General features: G+C 34.2%; 1 protein-coding gene across 6 annotated transcripts in view; it reads right to left on the reverse strand.

The window, feature by feature from the left end:
* The window catches only part of ATP8A1 (ATPase phospholipid transporting 8A1), a 115,877-nt gene that overhangs the window by 30,319 nt on the left and 66,623 nt on the right, over positions 1 to 18,935 (reverse strand). For all 6 annotated transcript variants that reach the window (XM_063401853.1, XM_063401852.1, XM_063401855.1 and 3 more), the window contains 7 exons: positions 17,157 to 17,329; positions 14,544 to 14,727; positions 14,328 to 14,438; positions 8,430 to 8,504; positions 8,187 to 8,309; positions 5,566 to 5,644; positions 1,700 to 1,761 (listed from right to left, as the gene is read on the reverse strand). In XM_063401853.1, the coding sequence (XP_063257923.1) occupies positions 1,700 to 1,761; positions 5,566 to 5,644; positions 8,187 to 8,309; positions 8,430 to 8,504; positions 14,328 to 14,438; positions 14,544 to 14,727; positions 17,157 to 17,329 (807 nt within the window). The remainder of the gene's footprint in view (positions 1 to 1,699; positions 1,762 to 5,565; positions 5,645 to 8,186; positions 8,310 to 8,429; positions 8,505 to 14,327; positions 14,439 to 14,543; positions 14,728 to 17,156; positions 17,330 to 18,935) is intronic.

The raw sequence follows: 18,935 nt of genomic DNA on the forward strand, positions 1-18,935 counted from the left end.
AAACACTGCAGATCTCTACAAAAGGAGATGTACAGTGTGAGTACAGAGCCTTTACTGACTTGTGATAGGATCCTATCTGATACCCCTAACAAAAATCACCAGCTATGCACAGCGACTCCCTCGGGAATATGGGGTTTTTTTGCTCCCTCCTCTGGTTCATCCAAACTTACAATAGTGCACTAAATCCTACCCAGGAGGCAAGAACTCAAACTGGTACTCTGTATAAAGACTGAGCTTTTTAAAAAAAACCTCTCTAAAATGGTCATACAGGTATTTTCACAGCACTCTATTACTATTTGAAATTTATGTTTAAAGAAATAATTCCATGACATATTATGAATCATTGCATTTTTATGACTTTATTTGTGGATCCAAAGAAACTAAACTATATAAACTTCTGAATTCCTTTCTTATTGACTTCTGCAAAACTGATGACTGCAGACTTCTGAAAACCACCTTGAAAACAGTATGAGGAATGAGAATTACCTTAGCCTCAGAATTCTGATATGACTGACAACTGTTACCGCTCATATACTTCACATAAACAGATTTAAAAAAAAATAAAACTCTACACTCCCATTTTGAAAATCTCTCAGAACTCACATATGTTCCAGATTTCTTTGAATTCCTATGCAAGAGCAGGAAAACATCAATTGCAACTTCTGTATTTCTCCAGAAATTTTAACCTGAAGGAAAATAGTTTTTTGGGAAATTCTTGCCCACTCTTCAGGTTAGTAGCAAAAAATTAACCTCTCAAGATGGTCAAGTTTCAGCTCTCCTAGCTGAAAACCAGTTGCAGAATGTGACATATGAACAGCATTGTGACCTCTGTTTTTGCACATGTCTAGAATATTTTCCTTTTATTTCCGTTATGATGTTTCCTCATTCCCCAAAGAAGTGATTTTGATGTGAATTCATATAATTTCTACAGTCTCATTACTTTAATGGAAGAAATAATTTCTTTTTTGTACCTGCCAACAGTGAGGAACTTCAAAATTAATTTATCACTTTTAACATTGAAGAACAGAGGACAGTAAGCATAAATCTAATTTTGCTTCTAAGAGAGATCTTGGAAAAACTGTTATTGAGTAACATCCATATCTAATAAGTAGAAAGCACATATTTAGCTTTACTGATTTATCCTAGGAGATAAAAGATTAAAAGGAAAAAACCAATATTGACTAGTATCTATGAGAGCAACAGAAGTTTACTGTTAGGTATGGATCAGGTGTACTTCTGGTGGTTTGACTGCCTCTGAAAAGGCATCCCACAACCTTAGTTTAATATGGCTCAGGGACTCTCTTAAGGCCTCATGATAAATTAAGAGAGAGAGAATAGGATTGTATCTTCAGAAGTCCACAAACCACTTCTATAATGAATAGCCTGAGATTTCTCCAATCCAAGAATTTAAACTAAATTAATAAGCATGATAATTAGGGAATTATAATTCCCATTATTTAAAAACCAGGCAGTTTATAGTAAAGGACAAACGTATCTTCTGCATCTTTATTAAACTGCTTTGTTTTAAAAATGGGAATTAGAACACAAAGTGCACTTCAAAACATCTCAAAGAGTCATTCAAGAGCTATTTCTTACTCTTAAGGCACTTCTTAAGGCACTGCATTGAATTCACTCTTCTTTAATTAATAATAAGAGTAGCACCGTACCTTTAAAATAGATAGAGCCAATATAGACTTACAGTGTATACAGTGTTACCCAGGAGCAGGTAATCAGAAGTTTTGCCATTGCTGAATACAGTACCTGCAAAAGGAAACAGGAATTAAAATAAAAACATTTAAAATCCACAACACTATATAGGATCTTAATTTTGACACGAAAGAGATGGTAGCACTTTCTACAGAGTACTAATAGATTTCATCTTGAACTGCACTCAACTCTAGAGAACTATGACTTGTATCATGTTAAGTGCTTTAAAAATTTCAATGACTTCAGGGATTATGCAGGAAACAGAACTTTTTGTTACCTCACACACAAATAAGACCAACTTTGTATTCAGTAGCAGTGCAATTAAGAGTTTCTTTTAATACCAGAGACACAGAATCTTATCTTCAGAAAGATGTAAAATACAGTGGTTATAGCATATACTGATTATAACGTATAAGTAAGGAGAAAACTTAAGAGTCAGATTTTCATGAATTCTGTTATTTTTGGCTTGGAAACTTATCTTTGCTCTTATCCATATTTCTGAGTTCAACTTTAGTAAAAATATAAAATGTACTCAGTTTAAATTCTTGAGATGTTTGCCACTCATAAAATTTTCAAAATTTACCCAAGTCAAATATGTGGATTCATATAAGTACATATATCCATGTATGGCACATATGGAAACACACACACACATCAGTTATGCAGAGTCAGAACTCTCAAGAGACGCATTTTCATAAAAAATCATATTTTCATAAAAACCACATGTGTTTCCTGAGTTTAGGATTCTAAAGCAGTGAATTTTCCATTATTTATCAGAAGCTCATGACTATTTTTACAGCATAGGCTTTTCTGATCCGAGTTTCATCAAATTTCTTTTTAGAAAAGAAATAACATGGGATAACCGACAACTGAATTATTATGAGGAAATTCCTCATTCTCAATTAGAAGTACAGAGGTGGCTACATTTTCACATGTTCAGTTTGGAAATGCTTTTAGTATTCAAGGTTGTTCATATACTGCAACTAAACTATAACACTGCTGTAGAGGTTATAACCACTGGGATATTGCTTTTTACTGTGTTATACAGAGTAATCAAAATGCTGTGTATGTAGCAAGTAAGGATAAAAGTAAAAAAAAAAAAAAGGAAATAACAATAAAGAAGGATTTTTTAAAAAGCTGTATTAGAGGAAAGAGAAGAATAAAGGTATTTTTCTGTGGGGAGCACTGAGAGATGGATTTATAACTTCTCTGATTAGGCTGGAAAGAGGAAGGTGACAGAAATGGTGATAAATGCTGATAAAAACAGCCTGTAGTTGGAAACACTTATTTTTCAGTACCTCAGCTGGCATATGGTATATTAAACACTGCTAATGAAGTATGTTTTCATATTTGTGTTGAATACTTTTCCACTCTTCGTAACATCTTTATATATGCTTGAAATTAAATCCATTTTGGTTGTGGATGAAGAATGCTCCTCTCTAAAAGCTTTTCAGGACTAGTGAAGACAATTTAACACAGAAAAAATGATCTATTAACTGATACTCTGGAAGAGACAGCAAGGGACAACTTAACACAGAAATACTAGAATAGAAGTCCTCCTTAACCTAGCTGTCTCCCATTCCATGATGAGGAGCTCACAATGGCTGCATCCTTAGCTCTAGTGATACTGGTTGCATTTCTGACACTTCCTCTACTTAACTTTCTCCCTGGACAGACTAGCACACCAAGAAGGACTACAGGAGCTGAAGCCTGAACCCCCCCCCCCCCGAGACCGTAGCTTATTTTAAAGATTATGCAAAAGAGGGAGCACCTGGTGAATGTACTAGTACATATAATTTTGGCTTCTGCCATTTATGTTGACAAAGCTGCATCCAAAGAAGCTTCTGCGAAGATTTATATGTCACTTTTTGTATCCACATGACAGTAGATGGAGTGTAAATTTTGTGTACTGTACAATGGTAAGGTCCCATGAAGCCAATTCTTACAAATCCATACTTACTCTCTGATCACATATTTCTTGATAGACTCTACTATGAGATATGCAGTTTGAAATTTTCTACTTACAGATAGGAAACAGGTGGACAAGCAAGACAAAGACTAAACAGGGGAATTTGACCAAGAGAAGGGCTCCAAGAGATGTTAATAATCTTCAAGGTTTGGTTTTCAACAATCTAATAAATATCTGCTAACAGATGCACTGCACTGTTTTACAATATATACCTAGCAGTAAAGAGCATAATGAGAATAAGAGGAATAGGCAGGCAGCTAAGTCCATTTCCACCAGCCAGAGTGCTGGGACTCAGCATTCTGATGCACAAAGCTGAGCTGTACCTTTCATATCTCAGGATCTACCTGCACCTGTTCTTTGCTAAGAGAATATGGAAGCAGACCTGTTCTCAGAAGTTTCTGTCTCTGGTACTCCTTAGGAAACTAAGAGCATTATTTCCCTTTCCTCTATATACACATAGACACCAGTGATTTAACTTATAGCACATCTTATTGTATCTCCTCATTTCCCCTTCATGCAAAACTCTGAGCACCACCAGACCCATGCCAGGTACTGATTATATCACCTCCTGATGTCCACAATTCCCCCAATTCTGCTCCCTTACCCATCCTTTCCCTAGCAATGAAGGGGAAGGCAGCAGGCAGTTTGTTCAGACTCACAGAGGCCACTTGCCAGCAAGACAGTTCCAGCCCAGGGTTTGTGGGCCGAGAAGGCTGAGCTCTCTCATGTGCTTGTACAGCTACCTCAGCCATTCACACATGAACTTTACTCTGCATCACCACAGACACTCATTAAACACTTGTCCATGGTATAATACATAAATCTCTCACATGGATTGGCTACAGCTTTGAACAGGGATTTCAGTTTGAATTTGAGATCATGGGTTTAGAGTATGCACTGACATTTTGGGAATCTCATTATCCTGGGCTGTCTAAACCTCTCCAATGCAAACTGTTGCCACTGAACTCACATTCAGTGTTATGTGAGTGGCCTTTCAGAGAAAACAGGCTGCCACACACCTCCCTTTACCCATCAGGAGTCACTGAGTGTTCTTCCCTTAACCTTTTGGGGCACAAGCAGCTACGGCTGTCTCACTATCTAGTCTCAGCACTTTCAAAATGTCCATGAGAACATTTCTGTCCCCTATGCCAAGGCAGACTTGGCTACATCACCAAAACTGAGAAGAGACTAATTTTCAGAAAAGCTGCAAGGTACAAGCTTTTTTCTCCCAACAAATTGGAAACAAAACCAAACCCTACCTTTAAGAGAGCTCTTCCAGCCCCAAACATTCCCACAAAATGGAAGCAGTGCTTTCAAGTTTCCTTGACATAATAACACTTTCCTCTCAACCACCCCACTTCCTTCTGCAGCTCAAGTGCACATACAACAGCTGAACTAGAAGATGGAGAGGACTGAGCAGTCCAAGATGTCACTATTCCTCTGCCACAAGCCTACTCATAGAAATATAAACTAGCAGGTTAGTATGGCCTTGAAGTAACAGGACAGTATGTATACAAAATAAAAATAAATGCTAACAAAATGTAAGAGACAATCCAAGGGATAGTAGCATTTTAGCATCTTGTAGGTATTTACTGTGGTAGTGCATTTTATAAAAATTAGCATAATTAAACAGCAAATCTCCTTTTCTCCATCTCTGGTAAACACTACTGAGATAGTTAAATGTATATGTACATAATATTATTCCTACTTTTATACATTAGATCTTAAACATTCTATGTGTATGGCATCTGGTTTAGTTCTAGAAATGGTATCGTGAAATTTAATCACAGTGAACTGGTAGTATCTATAAAGTTTCCCTCAGAAAAAAGATAATATTTAGAAATTTCGTATTTTTCAACATTTATATTTTTATTTTTCATAATACTTACCATGCTGGAGGGCTTTTAGTGGAAACCAAAACAGAATGAAGGAGTGGAAGAGGCCATTTAAACAATGAACCCAGAAAACCTAAGAAAGAGAAAACAGAAAATCCATGAGAACCATTTGCAATAAACTAGCTCTGTGAACCCTGACCTTTCTTTTTATCTGTGTGTTAGATTCACAAAATGTGTTTTTGTTAGGCCACCACTGTGAAGCAATATAACTGACAGGCACTTTCTGCCTCTTAGCTCTTCATGGGTCATTTGTTTATTTTTATGCTTTGAAAAAAAGTCTGTATAATCTCCTCCTTTTAATTTCAACTCAGAACGGAAATTAAAATATAAACATATGGGAATATCATCAGAAAAATTAAACTATCAGACAGCTTGAACGATTGCTACATTCTAAGTGGGGAATTAAAAAGGACTCTAGCTTTTATAATTTGCATTTAGTATTAGAATAAATTTAGAAAGTAGAAAAATTAAAACCTGAGTTACACATATGCCTAAACTATATAATCCCACACAGAAAGGAATTTAAAATGGATTTGAAAATCTATCAGTTTCTTCCTTAAATTTCTCCTTAAATACTCCATTCTTGAGGAGCACAATTTGATCATATATATATGTTATGATTATTGATCATAATTCCTTTAATGTATTCCTTTAACGTATTCAATTTGCTAAACAATTGAAGTTTTACTTTCAAACTTACTTTCATTTGTAAAAGATGCCTCGTGCAAAGAATTATATTAAGTTTAAGAATAAACACTCAATTAATGCTTTCCATAATATATTGCATAATGACATAAAAAGACTTAATAAAAAATATGTAGCTCATTTCCTTGAGTATGGCAATTATGTTTTTTTCACTAAAAATGCTTTTGAATGTTATGGCTTTTATTGTATGTGTATCTTGAGTGTTAAGGTGTTCAAACAATTGAAATTAAGTTGCCTGTCTCACATTTTCCACAATGTCTCAACGTCTTTTGTTAGATTATACAGCTACACTAGGTTGCATGGTCCAATTTACACTCCAATACTTTGCACATTTAAACTTGTGCTACTCATTAACCTTTGTCTCTCCTTGCTATGTCATTACCAGAACTTTTTATTTGACAGAAAGCACAGGTGGGTGCAAGAAAAATTAGTTCTACTTTTCCATTTTCCTGACCAATTCCTTTTGTCCCATGCTAATCCTTTAACCTCTGTCATGACCTCATAACCTTTGATCCCTTTTACCATAACAAATATCTGCATCAATATTCAAGGCAGTAATGTTTCCAAATCTTTAACACCACTATTCAACTTATATAGGTGGGAATTCTGTAGCTGGTGAGTTTGTAGACGTTTGCTCATAGCAAATGTTGTATGGGAACAGCCACAGAATTTGCAATTAAGTCAACAATACATCTGTGCAATAAAAAAAAATTAAAAGCTTATTTTAAAACAGAAAAAACAACTGTTATAACTCATACTTAACACTATTTATTAAAACTATCACAACACAAAAGTGTCTATTATGAAAAGCCTCATATTTGTAAAGCATTCAAAAGGACACAAGAGACTCTGTTACCTAGTGTCCTTACAACTTTCAGGTTGGCTTTTGTAGGTGAAGGGATGGAATGAGGAAGAAGGAGAGAAATCTCATCAGCTTCAGTGAACAAAGATAGTTTAGCCAAATAATTATATATATATATTGGGGTAACTCCAACACAGCACAAGTGGCACAGATATAAGAGCTAACTGTGCTGTATCAGCTCTGCACATCTACTACAGACCATCACATGTAGGCATTGTTAATTCAAGGATACGTTGAAAATGTCCCCAAGTTCAACAGAAAATGACATTACTTGAAATGTCACAATTATATTTACAAAAAATAAAATCAGAAGGAACTCTTACAAAAGCCAAATACCCATGAAATCACAGATTTAGATGAAAGTTTATTTTACTTTTTTAAGAGATTATTTATGGGCAACGTTGTAGAAATTTTGTATATTTTATGTATTAAAGAGTCCTACATTCTTTTACTACTACTTATTCTAGTCTGTCTAAAATGAGTATCACCCATTTCCCAGCAAAAGTAGCCTCAGATTCCTTTTGATCTACACTGACACATTCTTGACTCCAAGTATTTTTTCCCAAAACTCAAAATTAAACCATAAAATCAAAACTCCAAATTGACAAAGAATAGTACTACATCCCTCCCTCTACAAATCTAGTGACAGTTCTTATTGTCCTCTGCAACACTTCTCCACAGGCTTCAGTAATCCATTTCCATATAACAGTACAAATACATACAGCCCAGTGACAGTGAGGTCTAATCACTTCTGCCTACAGAAGACAGCTTTATTACCAGCAGGGGAAAAAAGGAAAAAAAAAAAAAAAGGATTGAAAAATGAAATCCTTGTTGTCCATTTCCATACCTGGTAAAAATGAATATATGTATATATGATTATATGAATATATATATATGATTTGTACCATTCACTTACAAGTGTACACCTGGAAATAGTAATAAAAAACCCCTCCATTTTTAATTATGAGCAGCATAGAACAAAAAGGGTAACTGTACTGAATTCCTACAAATTTTTGCTTTATTATGTTTGATTTTTACAAAGATCTACCTTGGTGTTAAAGTCCAGTGCATTTTGGGAAGTCTTGTATAACTCAGGGTATTTCAGCATGTTTTCTTTTCGGCAGGATCTCTCAAATATTCCAAGAGTCAGAGGAGGCATTGCTGTAAACATCTAGAAGATGATTTAAAAAGAAAGAATTGCAAAACTTTAGAGGTGAGGATTTGCTTAAAGACTGCTTACTCAAGAAACAGTCATGGTTGAATGTAACTAAAAGCACACAAATTATCTTACCACATTGTAAAGACCTATACACCATCTTTCAAAAAGAATTTGTCCAGAAAAGCCATTGACAAATGCAAACCAGACCTGCAAAAGATTAGAACTGTGTATTACTCAAATGTCTTGCAAGGTACAATAAACAGATTTTTCTTCAGCTTCACAAATAGGGATACCCCTACAACACATTTACAACACAGTTGAAAATGTTTTGGTTTAAACCCATATGAAAAAATTAATGATAAACCCGACTTTCAATCAAGATCAGATAGTGGTCAATCTAGTCAGATAAGTGAGTAATTCCATGTAAACAGGAAGACATTCAGAGGAGGTAGCTATTTTCAGAAGAAATGTCAGGTTCTTTAAGGTTTTCAGAGTGATTTGAGCTCACTTAATTCTTAATGAAATAAAAATTCTGAGAAATATGGGCTAGTAGAGGGGGAATCTACAGATAATAGTCATCGTCTTCCCATTGTTGGCAAACTTGACTAACAGAATTCACAGATTAGGCTGCTGTTTGGAACTTAAAACTACCAATAATCCTTACTCAAGAAAGGATTAGGCTTTACCAGAGCACTAAAGTAGAACTTCTTAGTTAAGAAGCACTAACTCAGCTACAGGGTACTTTAGAAAGGGAAGTGGACATCTCTTCAATTGCGTAAGTTTTTATAATTTTTTGCTAAAAGGTTAAAAGAAAAAAAATTTCATCTGAAAGGTGTGTTAACATATTTTCTAATGTTTTTCAGCATAGTATGCAGCATATCTACTTTCTCCTATTTCCTCATCCTTGTATTAGTTCAATGACGAAGTGGAGAAGCAGCACATCTGATGAATCTTTAATAAGAAGTTACAATGAAACTACATTGTCTAGGACAAATGTAAGCTCTTAGGTAAGACAAGTCAAAATCATCTCAACATTCTACTCAACTGAAGACTCATGTTTTTCAAGTGAATTTTTAGATGCTGCTCTCTTACAGTTCACATTTCACTGAAGTTCATTAAGGAAGCATGAACTGCTACAATCAATGTGTCTGGTTATCAGGATGTACCCAGGCTGGCCTCCAGGTGACTGGATTCTATGACCAAACTCAGACTTTTTTTTAAATCATGTGGTGCAATGCCTGAACATGTTTGTGACTACTTTGAGATGGAAAACATTCTGAATTTGGCAATTACTAACACTAAAAACAGGAGATAAAATCCAGTCAACATTGCTGTTTGTTCAACAGATGAGTAACTTTTTTTTTTGGTGGCCACTTATTAAAACAAGATTGGATACAAAGTCACGACTGTTCAAGGCTGCAATACAGAAAGAGAGAACATCTTGAATTTTCCAAAATCTTTTAAAATTTGTTTACTTTGGTAGATTTAAGCGTAACAAGCAGAATTTTCTAACCTTTCGGACTATATACTGAAAAGACAATGGAATTACTTTATTTCAGCTGATTCAGATTTTTATCAGCTCCTTTGTATTTTTATTTTTGACTTTCAAAATATGAATTATGATTTAATTGTGATGGATTTAGCCGACATTTGTTGGCAGCAGTTTCTCGGTAGTTGAGTTTAAGAGTGCAAGGTGAGTACATAATCAATTGTGGATTAGAAAATAATTATGCACTCAACATCAGTAGAACTGATGCTTTCTTCCCCCCTTGTTTGTATCAAATACTGGAGTAATTTAGAAATATTGCTTTGAAAGGGTTAGGGTGGTGGCAAATATGTGACTCAGTTGCTGGTCATAAATATGTGTACATCTCATTGTTAGTAATTTTAGACAGAATTATGGAAAGCTTCACTCTCTAGGAAGAAAATACAAGACCACAAGTACACACAGACTTGACTCTTCATAACCAAGGAGTATATGGAAAAGACATTAACTTCCTACTGTGATTTAACTAGCAGGCAAAGTGTTATAAAACACTAATTTTAAATGAAAGGCCTAAATATATACACTGAATCTATTCCACATATTGACTGCTCTTTACAGGTAAATGATGTTAAGCAACACTTAGAAATATTTTGGAGTGACTTTTAAAAAGCAATGCAAGTATTTAGGCTAAAATTTTAATTTACAATGGAATGTAACTTTCAGCTTATTTTGTACAGAATTTAAGTTAGAATTTTCAGGGTATCTAAACTGAAAACAGTTTTACTATAAAATTGTAAAGAAATCCTTTAAGGCATAATATTGACTTCCTGAAATACTAGCATATATAATACTAAATGTAATACTAAAGAAAGAATGCAAGCTACAGACATTGTAGCTCATTTTAGTGTAATAAGGAACTGGAATATATCTTGGTCAGAGATCTAGATGAAAACTAAAGAGAGATGAAATTTGGTAGCATCTCTAAGTTTTGAAGTTCTTATGGAACCTATCCAAAAAAGTACATGAAGAAGAAATCTTTCAATGTGGCTAAAAGCAGTGATCTCTAGTAGAAACAATACTGTTTAGTGTAATACTAGACATATAAACTGTAAGAGACTAAACACCTTTAGTATCTAAGCAGAAACATTAATTTTATATTATTTACAAGGTAGTATTTGAATGTTCACATTAAGAACCACTGGCTCAAACAACAGTGGCTCAAAATTAAAAGATCTAAAAGATGGAAAAAGAAAAGACAAAGGACAAATACAGCCCTCATCTCAAATTGCAAGACAGGAAGAAAATAACCCACCTATGTGCCTTAACTTCTGAATCTTGGGCCCTAGAAAATTACACTCTTAACCCTCTATGAAAAAAATAATATGGAGTTTACTACATTATTAATAGTGAGATTGAAAAGACACACTTGCACTGCAGTAGGCAATTTATGCAGAGACAAGTGTGTTTCATCCTAGCTATGATGGACAATGAAGGCAGCTGTACCTGCAAAATAAGTTTTTAGGATGCTGTACATGATACTAATTTATAAGCAGACTCAAACACTTCTCTCGTAGGGTATAGGTCCTACTCTAACAACTCAAATTACTAATCCAGCTCCCCTTTACAGAAGGACAGGTGATTGGTGTTCTTAAAAAGCATTTTAGACTATATATGTGAACAGGCAGTGAAAATTCAGACTACTCTGTAGTTCAACGGCTACAAAATTTTCCACTGAAAAGGAAAGGTTTAGGTCCCCAGCCTGTCTAAAATGCGATGGACCTAAACACAGTAATGACAATTATAAAATGAAAATCAAGCCACAAAGGAGTTCTCAATCATGAGATCAATCTCAATCTCAACCACCATTATAAAGTAATGACAGCCCCTCCAAAATAAGTATGAGATTTTCCATAGGCTTATCCTATGTGACTGTGATGCTCTGTACAAGCTTAATAAAGCACATTAGTGGTCCATTAAAGATTCAGATTTTTCACTTGGAATTTAGACTAATACCTCTCAAGTCACTGTGACTAGTCCTATGCAAAAGATGAGGCCCATACTTAAATAGCTATTGCATCAAGACACAGAGTAGAAAAATATTATCACAGACCACTTCTAGTTCCTTATGAATAGGAGTTTAAGTGTCAATAAGCATTGATCACTGTGCCCGAGTATTACTAAAGATAGATCTTTACCATTTTCTCAACTAAGAAATCAACTGACATCAATTTCATATCAGCCCATGAATGCCTAGAATAAAGGCTGTATTTTAGATTAAATGGAATATTTTCCATTACTTTCTTTATTAGTACTGCGCAGACATTAAGAAATAGGATACACAACTATTAAATAGAGGTATTTTTAGTTATTGTCAGAATAAAAGGAAACTTAGTTGAAGTAACTTCCAGACGTGCCTTTCACAGTACTATTTTCTAAACTCCGAGAAAGAGGAGGTGTGGCCACAAAAGCCTCACAGAAGTTTTCCTGATGTAGCATTTCTGCATATTAAGCAGCAGCTTACAAATACTCATTGAGCTCTCTGCTCCCACGCCTGATCTGTACAAAAAACTGAAAAGAGAGATTCAAGACCGGCAGTTGTCCTTTCTGGAGACATTCAATGATGAATTTCTGCCTATTCACTCACAGTATTGACATGAGCTATTAACATCTCTGAAAAGTTTTCTGAGCTGACAAACGTTGGGTACACAAGAATTCAAGCAGAATTCATTCTGTCTTCCAGAGAAGGTGTATATGGCAAAATGCTTGCATGCGTTTTATATAAAGCGTCATAACAACCCATATCAAACTGATCTCTTAGCCCTTCCATCTGCTCAGGAGGAAGAGACTACCTGTTCATAAAATCAAAGCCTTTTGATCTTTAGACTTCGATCTCTCTACCCTGCATTTATCTTTCTTTCCCCAAAAATACAAATAGTGCAATACTTTTATCTGATTTAAGTTATAACTTTACAATATGTTTGCAGGTGACAATGACAGAAATCTAAGAAAAATAAGTTAATATGTTCTAAAGTCAACCTTTGTATGCTTTCTATAAGTGAAGTATACATTAATATTTATTTTTAAATACTTCTAGAGCTACTGCTAATCAGTACTTCTGGAAGTCCGATCATGTAAGTAGATATCCAGCCTTTGAAATACAGGATCTAAAGTCTGCCACTTCTAAGCAAAAAAGGATATTTAGTGAACTTGCTTTTTCTATAGCTTTCTACTTTATTTTTTTCTAAACAGACTACAAAATTGCTGCTACTAAGATAGAAATCTATTTGCAGTAATAATACAGTAAGGAGAGAAGAAAGAGGAAATTTAGAAAATGTACAAATATGGTAAGAAAGACACACTCTTTTGGCTAGAACTTTTGTACATAAAAAACCAATTAAGTATTTTCAAATACTGCAAGTAAGGTCAAATAAATAAGTATTAAAATTGGAAATATTAAACTAATGTTTACATCAGGTTTAACAGAAATAATGCATTTTCTTCCAGTAAAACGGAATACTTACTTTGCAAGCTTAAGATAATGATTTTGAAATTAAATTTTAAAAAACAATGAAAATTTAAAGAGTATCTGTTAACCCCATAAATGTAAAAATACGGAAGACTATCTATAAAATTTATTTTGTGGTCAAGATTTTCAAAAAATTAAATTTTTTTTCCACATTTTTAACCCAGTTTCATTGTGAATATAAAGTTTGAGTACATTATAAATGTATATACTATATATATATATTTGATCTAAAAGATACAGCAGCTGTTGGAAGAAAAGGAAGGGAGGTGAGAGAAGAGCTCTAAAAATTTATTTAAAAATATGTTCAAAATTTTATGGTTGCTGTGTGGTCATGAAGGTAGTGAAAACTATAATTATACATTCTGTTCTAACCACTCCTACCAATAAATGTAGATTTATTACAACACAGACCTCTCACACCACTGTATTTTTCACCAAATTTTACTCCTTAAAATCCCAGGTGAAAAAACGAGGTCAGCTACTTTCAGGAAAGTATCCCTGTTCTTGAACAGGAGCCTGAGGATGCAGGGTCAGCCCATTAAAAAAGAGAAAGGTACCCAAAAGCAGAATTAAACCTGTCTGTAAAGACCCTGGGCACTGCTCTGAACAGCAACCATCCTGCAGTGCAACAGAGACTTCGAAAGGGCTCCAGAGCGTGAACCCGACCGTCCCTGACACAGCGCAGAGAGCTGGGGCACACACATCTCCAGAGATTTAATACAAACTTGTAACTGGATTCCTTAATTATTGCAATGATGGTACATGTACAGCATTTTAATTAGCTCGCAATATTATAAATCCATTCAGTACTAATATTTACTTTGCATTTTTAAAACAACTGGGCTGTTTAAAGTAAAAATAAATTAATATTAATCAGTTTATTGAAGTTTTCAATACTCAGTACAAGTAGGAATTTATTTACAGTTAAAATGCTTCTGTAAAATCATATATAATAACCAAAAGCTGAAAATTGAAATTTTAATTTCAAGAAGTAACATTTCATGTACTGTAAAATTACCTCAATAATATAAAGGACTATATTCTTGTAGAAACAATACAAGATGCATTTAGCTACTCTGTTATAATTCCAGGCTCCATGAACCAACAGCAAGGTCTTCAAATACTTGAACTGCAAAAAACATGAGAAACGAACAAACATACCATTAAAACATACACGAATATGAATCATATTTTTAAATATTTTATTGTAGTATTTTGCAGTGTAATGACTTACCTGAGCAATTGAGTAGTCTGAAGAATTAGCAGCCTGTAGACCTTCATTCCCACTGATACCAACACCAACATGTGCTGTTTGTATCATGCTAACATCATTTGCTCCATCACCAATTGCTAGAGTTACTACCTTAACTTGTTTTTTAACCATTTCTACAACTTCAGATTTTTGGAGTGGTGATACCCTAGGGGTAGAAAAAAGAGACAGGTTTAATACAGGACTTTCAAATTAATGCACTTTTAAGCATACTTTATATGCTGTGAAAAGGTACAAAACCCCGACGTGGTCTAGTTATTGCCCTTCAAGGGTATATGCTAGAAGCACATTCACAGCAAAATTCATAAAAAACAACACTTCTGAACTTTGGACTATTTGAAAAGCTGAAAGAGGATTCTATGTTGAGGAAGTCACCCAGTATGTTAGAGAGAATGATTTTAAAATGTATTTAAAAAATAAAGGAATGAAAAATAATCAGCCTTCAAACTGAAGGTGGCTGTGTAATCACATTATTCAGTGGCCAGCACAACACCCTATGCACAGCTATTGGACTTCTGAGAAGGTGCATGGGATGAGTCTCGTGGAAAACCTGGGATGGAAGTTTCTGGGCAACAGCCCTTCTGAAAAATTCTGTGGCCCACCTATATGTAAAAAATCTTTCTATGATCTTTTGGTACATGTTTTATTTGAACACTGCTGTTGAGAACTGTACCAAGACTTGCTGCAGCCAGCTTCTACAGAATATTCCTGACCTGAGTAATTATTTTTCATCTTTTTAACTTTTCAGGAACAGTGCCTTAATTCCTTATTAGACAGTGTTATAGAGGCGGCTGGAAGATGGCACTACCACTGCTTCAAGTTCATGGTGAAACCAGTAAAAACCATTTTTCATTAATTTTGCTCATTCTTAGCTGTACATTTTTACTCCAGAATAACCCACTTAACATTCTTCTTGCATATATTTTTTCTGAAACCAACATAGAATTGGAATTCAGTTTGCTAAAGTCTTTAAGCCAAACATCTGCTTGGAATTAATAACATACACAGATTTTTTTTTAAGAGAAATGTCTACTGAATATTTGTCAGCATCATCTGTGCTAAAGCTAGTCTTAGGAAGAATCCGTTGGTAATAAATGCTTCTGAACAAGTCAATGCAGCCTGCAAACTTAAAAGAAAGTGATATAATTTATACTTTTAGAATGAAGGAGAGCTTAAGATCTTTACTGCCTTTATATGGATGAAAAAAGAGTTCATATTTTTGTTTAGTCTGGATTATTTATGTATATATATATATTTAATTTTTTAAATTGATTTACCTTAATTAAAAACTACCATTTAAAACTTATTATTTTCATGCTCATAAACAAGGAAATTAAGATTTTGTTACTAAAGACAAAGCATTTAACAGAAACATTTTGGCAGAATTTTGACCTTTGGGAAACACGGGATATTAAAAATGTTCACATTAAAACAAAGAGTGTTATGAGCAAGTATTTTAGTTTTAAACTTGTAGCCAATTTTTAAGCAACCACAAAATATGTCAGACATATATCTAGATATGCATTGAAACTGACTGACCTAAGTATACTATGGAAGTGTAAAATAAAAAAATGGCAGAGAGAATACTACTAGAACAGAAACTTTCATTTTGCACTTTGTTGTTTCCTTACATGAATGCAAACACTAAAAGACAGCTTTATGTACAGAATACCCTTCAATGGTCCCACAGTTCAACAGAAAAATCACCCCTTCAAATGGCATAAAACATATTTTGTAATCAAAATCATTAGGAAAGTGTTCATCAGAGTAACTTCTCAGTTTAAGACAGTAAAACCTTAGTTTGGAATTAAAACTGTTTCAGGCTGAAGCGCGGCTACAAAGCTTGCACAAAAACATAATTATGCAACAATTATTAAAAACAAAGTTTTTAACCACAAAAACATTAATTGAAAAATCCCTTGGTAGCATGACATTGCTTTTCAGAAGGGATGGAAAGACTATAAACCCAGTGATTATTTGGCTACTGTAATATTACTTCCTTTTCTGTGTCCTTTTGCAAAGCAGAAAAATAGTTCCATTTTGAACAGATTTTTCAGATGAATCTGATTTATTTTAATGGAACATTGGACGTTTATAGCTGTAATAGTTGATACTTACAGAAAAGGATGAAAGGGTTCCTCTTATAAAAGAACCCTATAATAACTGGGCATAATAATGATTAAAAAAGGCGTTTCCACCAGCTTCAGGAAATAAAAAGCATCCCAAGTAATACCTTTAACATTTCTGTGCACTTCTTATATGGTGAAATCCACACCTTACAGAAAAGTAGCCTGTGGAGAAAGATCTACAGACAACTCTAGAAATGCTAAAACCTAGGGTTAACTGTAATATCAATTCAAGGTCAAGATTAGTGTCTCAACCTTATTGAGATTACTCCCAATGGATTGCAAATTATGTTTCTGGAAATATGCAATCTGAGTGACTTTGACAGGTACACGCTGTTGCAGACTGTTCTACAGTGATATTTCACTTGAATGATTGTATTTCATAACTTCAGATTCTTAATTTTTGTATGTTAATAAAAATAGCATGGAGAGAGAATAATGTAAACCTTACCTGCAACAAATAACAGCTTTACATGACAAAGCCAGATCCAGGAAATACTGTCTTACTCCAAATGTCAAAGCATACTTCAGAGATTTACCATCAATGATGAGAGCAAAATCATTTTCCTTCCTTAAAGCATCACCAAGAGTACTGCAATAATGGCTAAGTGTCTCTCTTGTTCCCTGTTGCACAAAAAATGGTATCCATTATTTTCAATTCTTAATATTCTTAAATCAAAAATTTTCAGTGTGATCAGAAACACTGGCACTTTGGTTTTTGAGAAAGTTGTCTTTTGATTCTGCTATCCAATAATATAAAATGAAAAGAATATTTGCAATAGTTGCACTATTAGAAACACAGTAGAAATATCGTGCAGGATTGCTCTTGCACTCTGCCAAAAAAAAAAAAGTGTATAAGTTATGGTGGAACTTTTAATGCTTTTGAAGGGCATTGTTCAAATATAGTTGCATGAATATTTGCCAAAAGACATAGGTATACAGAAAGCTAATATAATAATACATAAGATGATTCACATATCTAGAGATACTAGAATTTGCTATTATACAAAATGTTCCTAAATACTTTGAAAAAACTGAACACAGGTAATTCATGATACAAGTACAGGCTTTATAACTGATAATTTCATCACATTAAATTCGTATTTTAACATAATTTAACAATTATAATATCAAATACGTTATACAAATGAACATATTTTGTATTTTTAATTGCTAATGACAGTTTGAATCACACCTACAGAAGTCACTATTTTGTGATCTAGTACTGAGAACTTCAGATTACATTCAGTAGACAATATATTCATATGTATTTATTTATGCAGCAGCTTGCTTTGGGAAGGTCACTACATCTAGTTGGCTACAGTGCAGCTCTACCATGGCGTGTCATGAAGGACAAAAAATACTGCTTTATTGCTTCATTCTTTTAGAAAGACCTTTACAGAGCTACAATACACTTTTCTTCTGTTTCCTGTTTTACGGTCCAGAAGTAAGAAGTATTTTAGAGGAGAAATGAAGATGAAAAAACCTCTTCTGCTTGTAAAATATTGACTTTGGAAGCTAATGACATCCTATGACAACATGTTCCCATAGTTTTTACAAGTTCACTAACCAAATAATTGTGCTACTTCAATGATGTCAGGCCTACATAAACAAAATTTGGTGTAACCACCTAAAAATAAAACACTGAACTAATTAAAAATCTCAGAACCCTCTGAAATGAAATTGAAGATGCTGCTTCGCCTTTTCAACTTACTCCTCCCAGTTCCACACATTGTTGTTAATGGTTTTTGACTATTTTGCTTCTACTGGCCTTCTAAGGATTCACTGGTTTATCTAAAATGAGATTAGGCTGTTCGGGAATTCTGCACTCATTTCCTGGCTCTCACCCATTAGAAACTGTGACAGAAATGAAGTTCCACTGTTTAAAATTGCATATTAAAAAGTCTTTAAAATGGCAACAGTTTCTGTAACTTTTCCAGAGCATCTTCTCTAATTAAGAAATATTGCAACGTAAAGGAGGTATCAATTTTTGTCATCTCTGTGGGCTATTACATATATAACAAAGTTTAAACAACACATGAAAAGTCATACTCCTCCCATCTACTGTTTCTTGTGTGTAAAGACATCTCCATAACCCAGGAGTAAATGGTCTCTGCCACTTAGGCAAGTGTAAGACCCCAGTGAGATCCACCTGAGGGTGCTGAGGGAGCTGGTGGAAGGGCTACCAGGCTCTTCCACATCCAACATTTTTCATCAGTCCTGGTTAACC

Source organism: Prinia subflava, chromosome 7, assembly GCF_021018805.1.
Source record: "Prinia subflava isolate CZ2003 ecotype Zambia chromosome 7, Cam_Psub_1.2, whole genome shotgun sequence".
Classification (NCBI taxonomy): domain Eukaryota; kingdom Metazoa; phylum Chordata; class Aves; order Passeriformes; family Cisticolidae; genus Prinia; species Prinia subflava.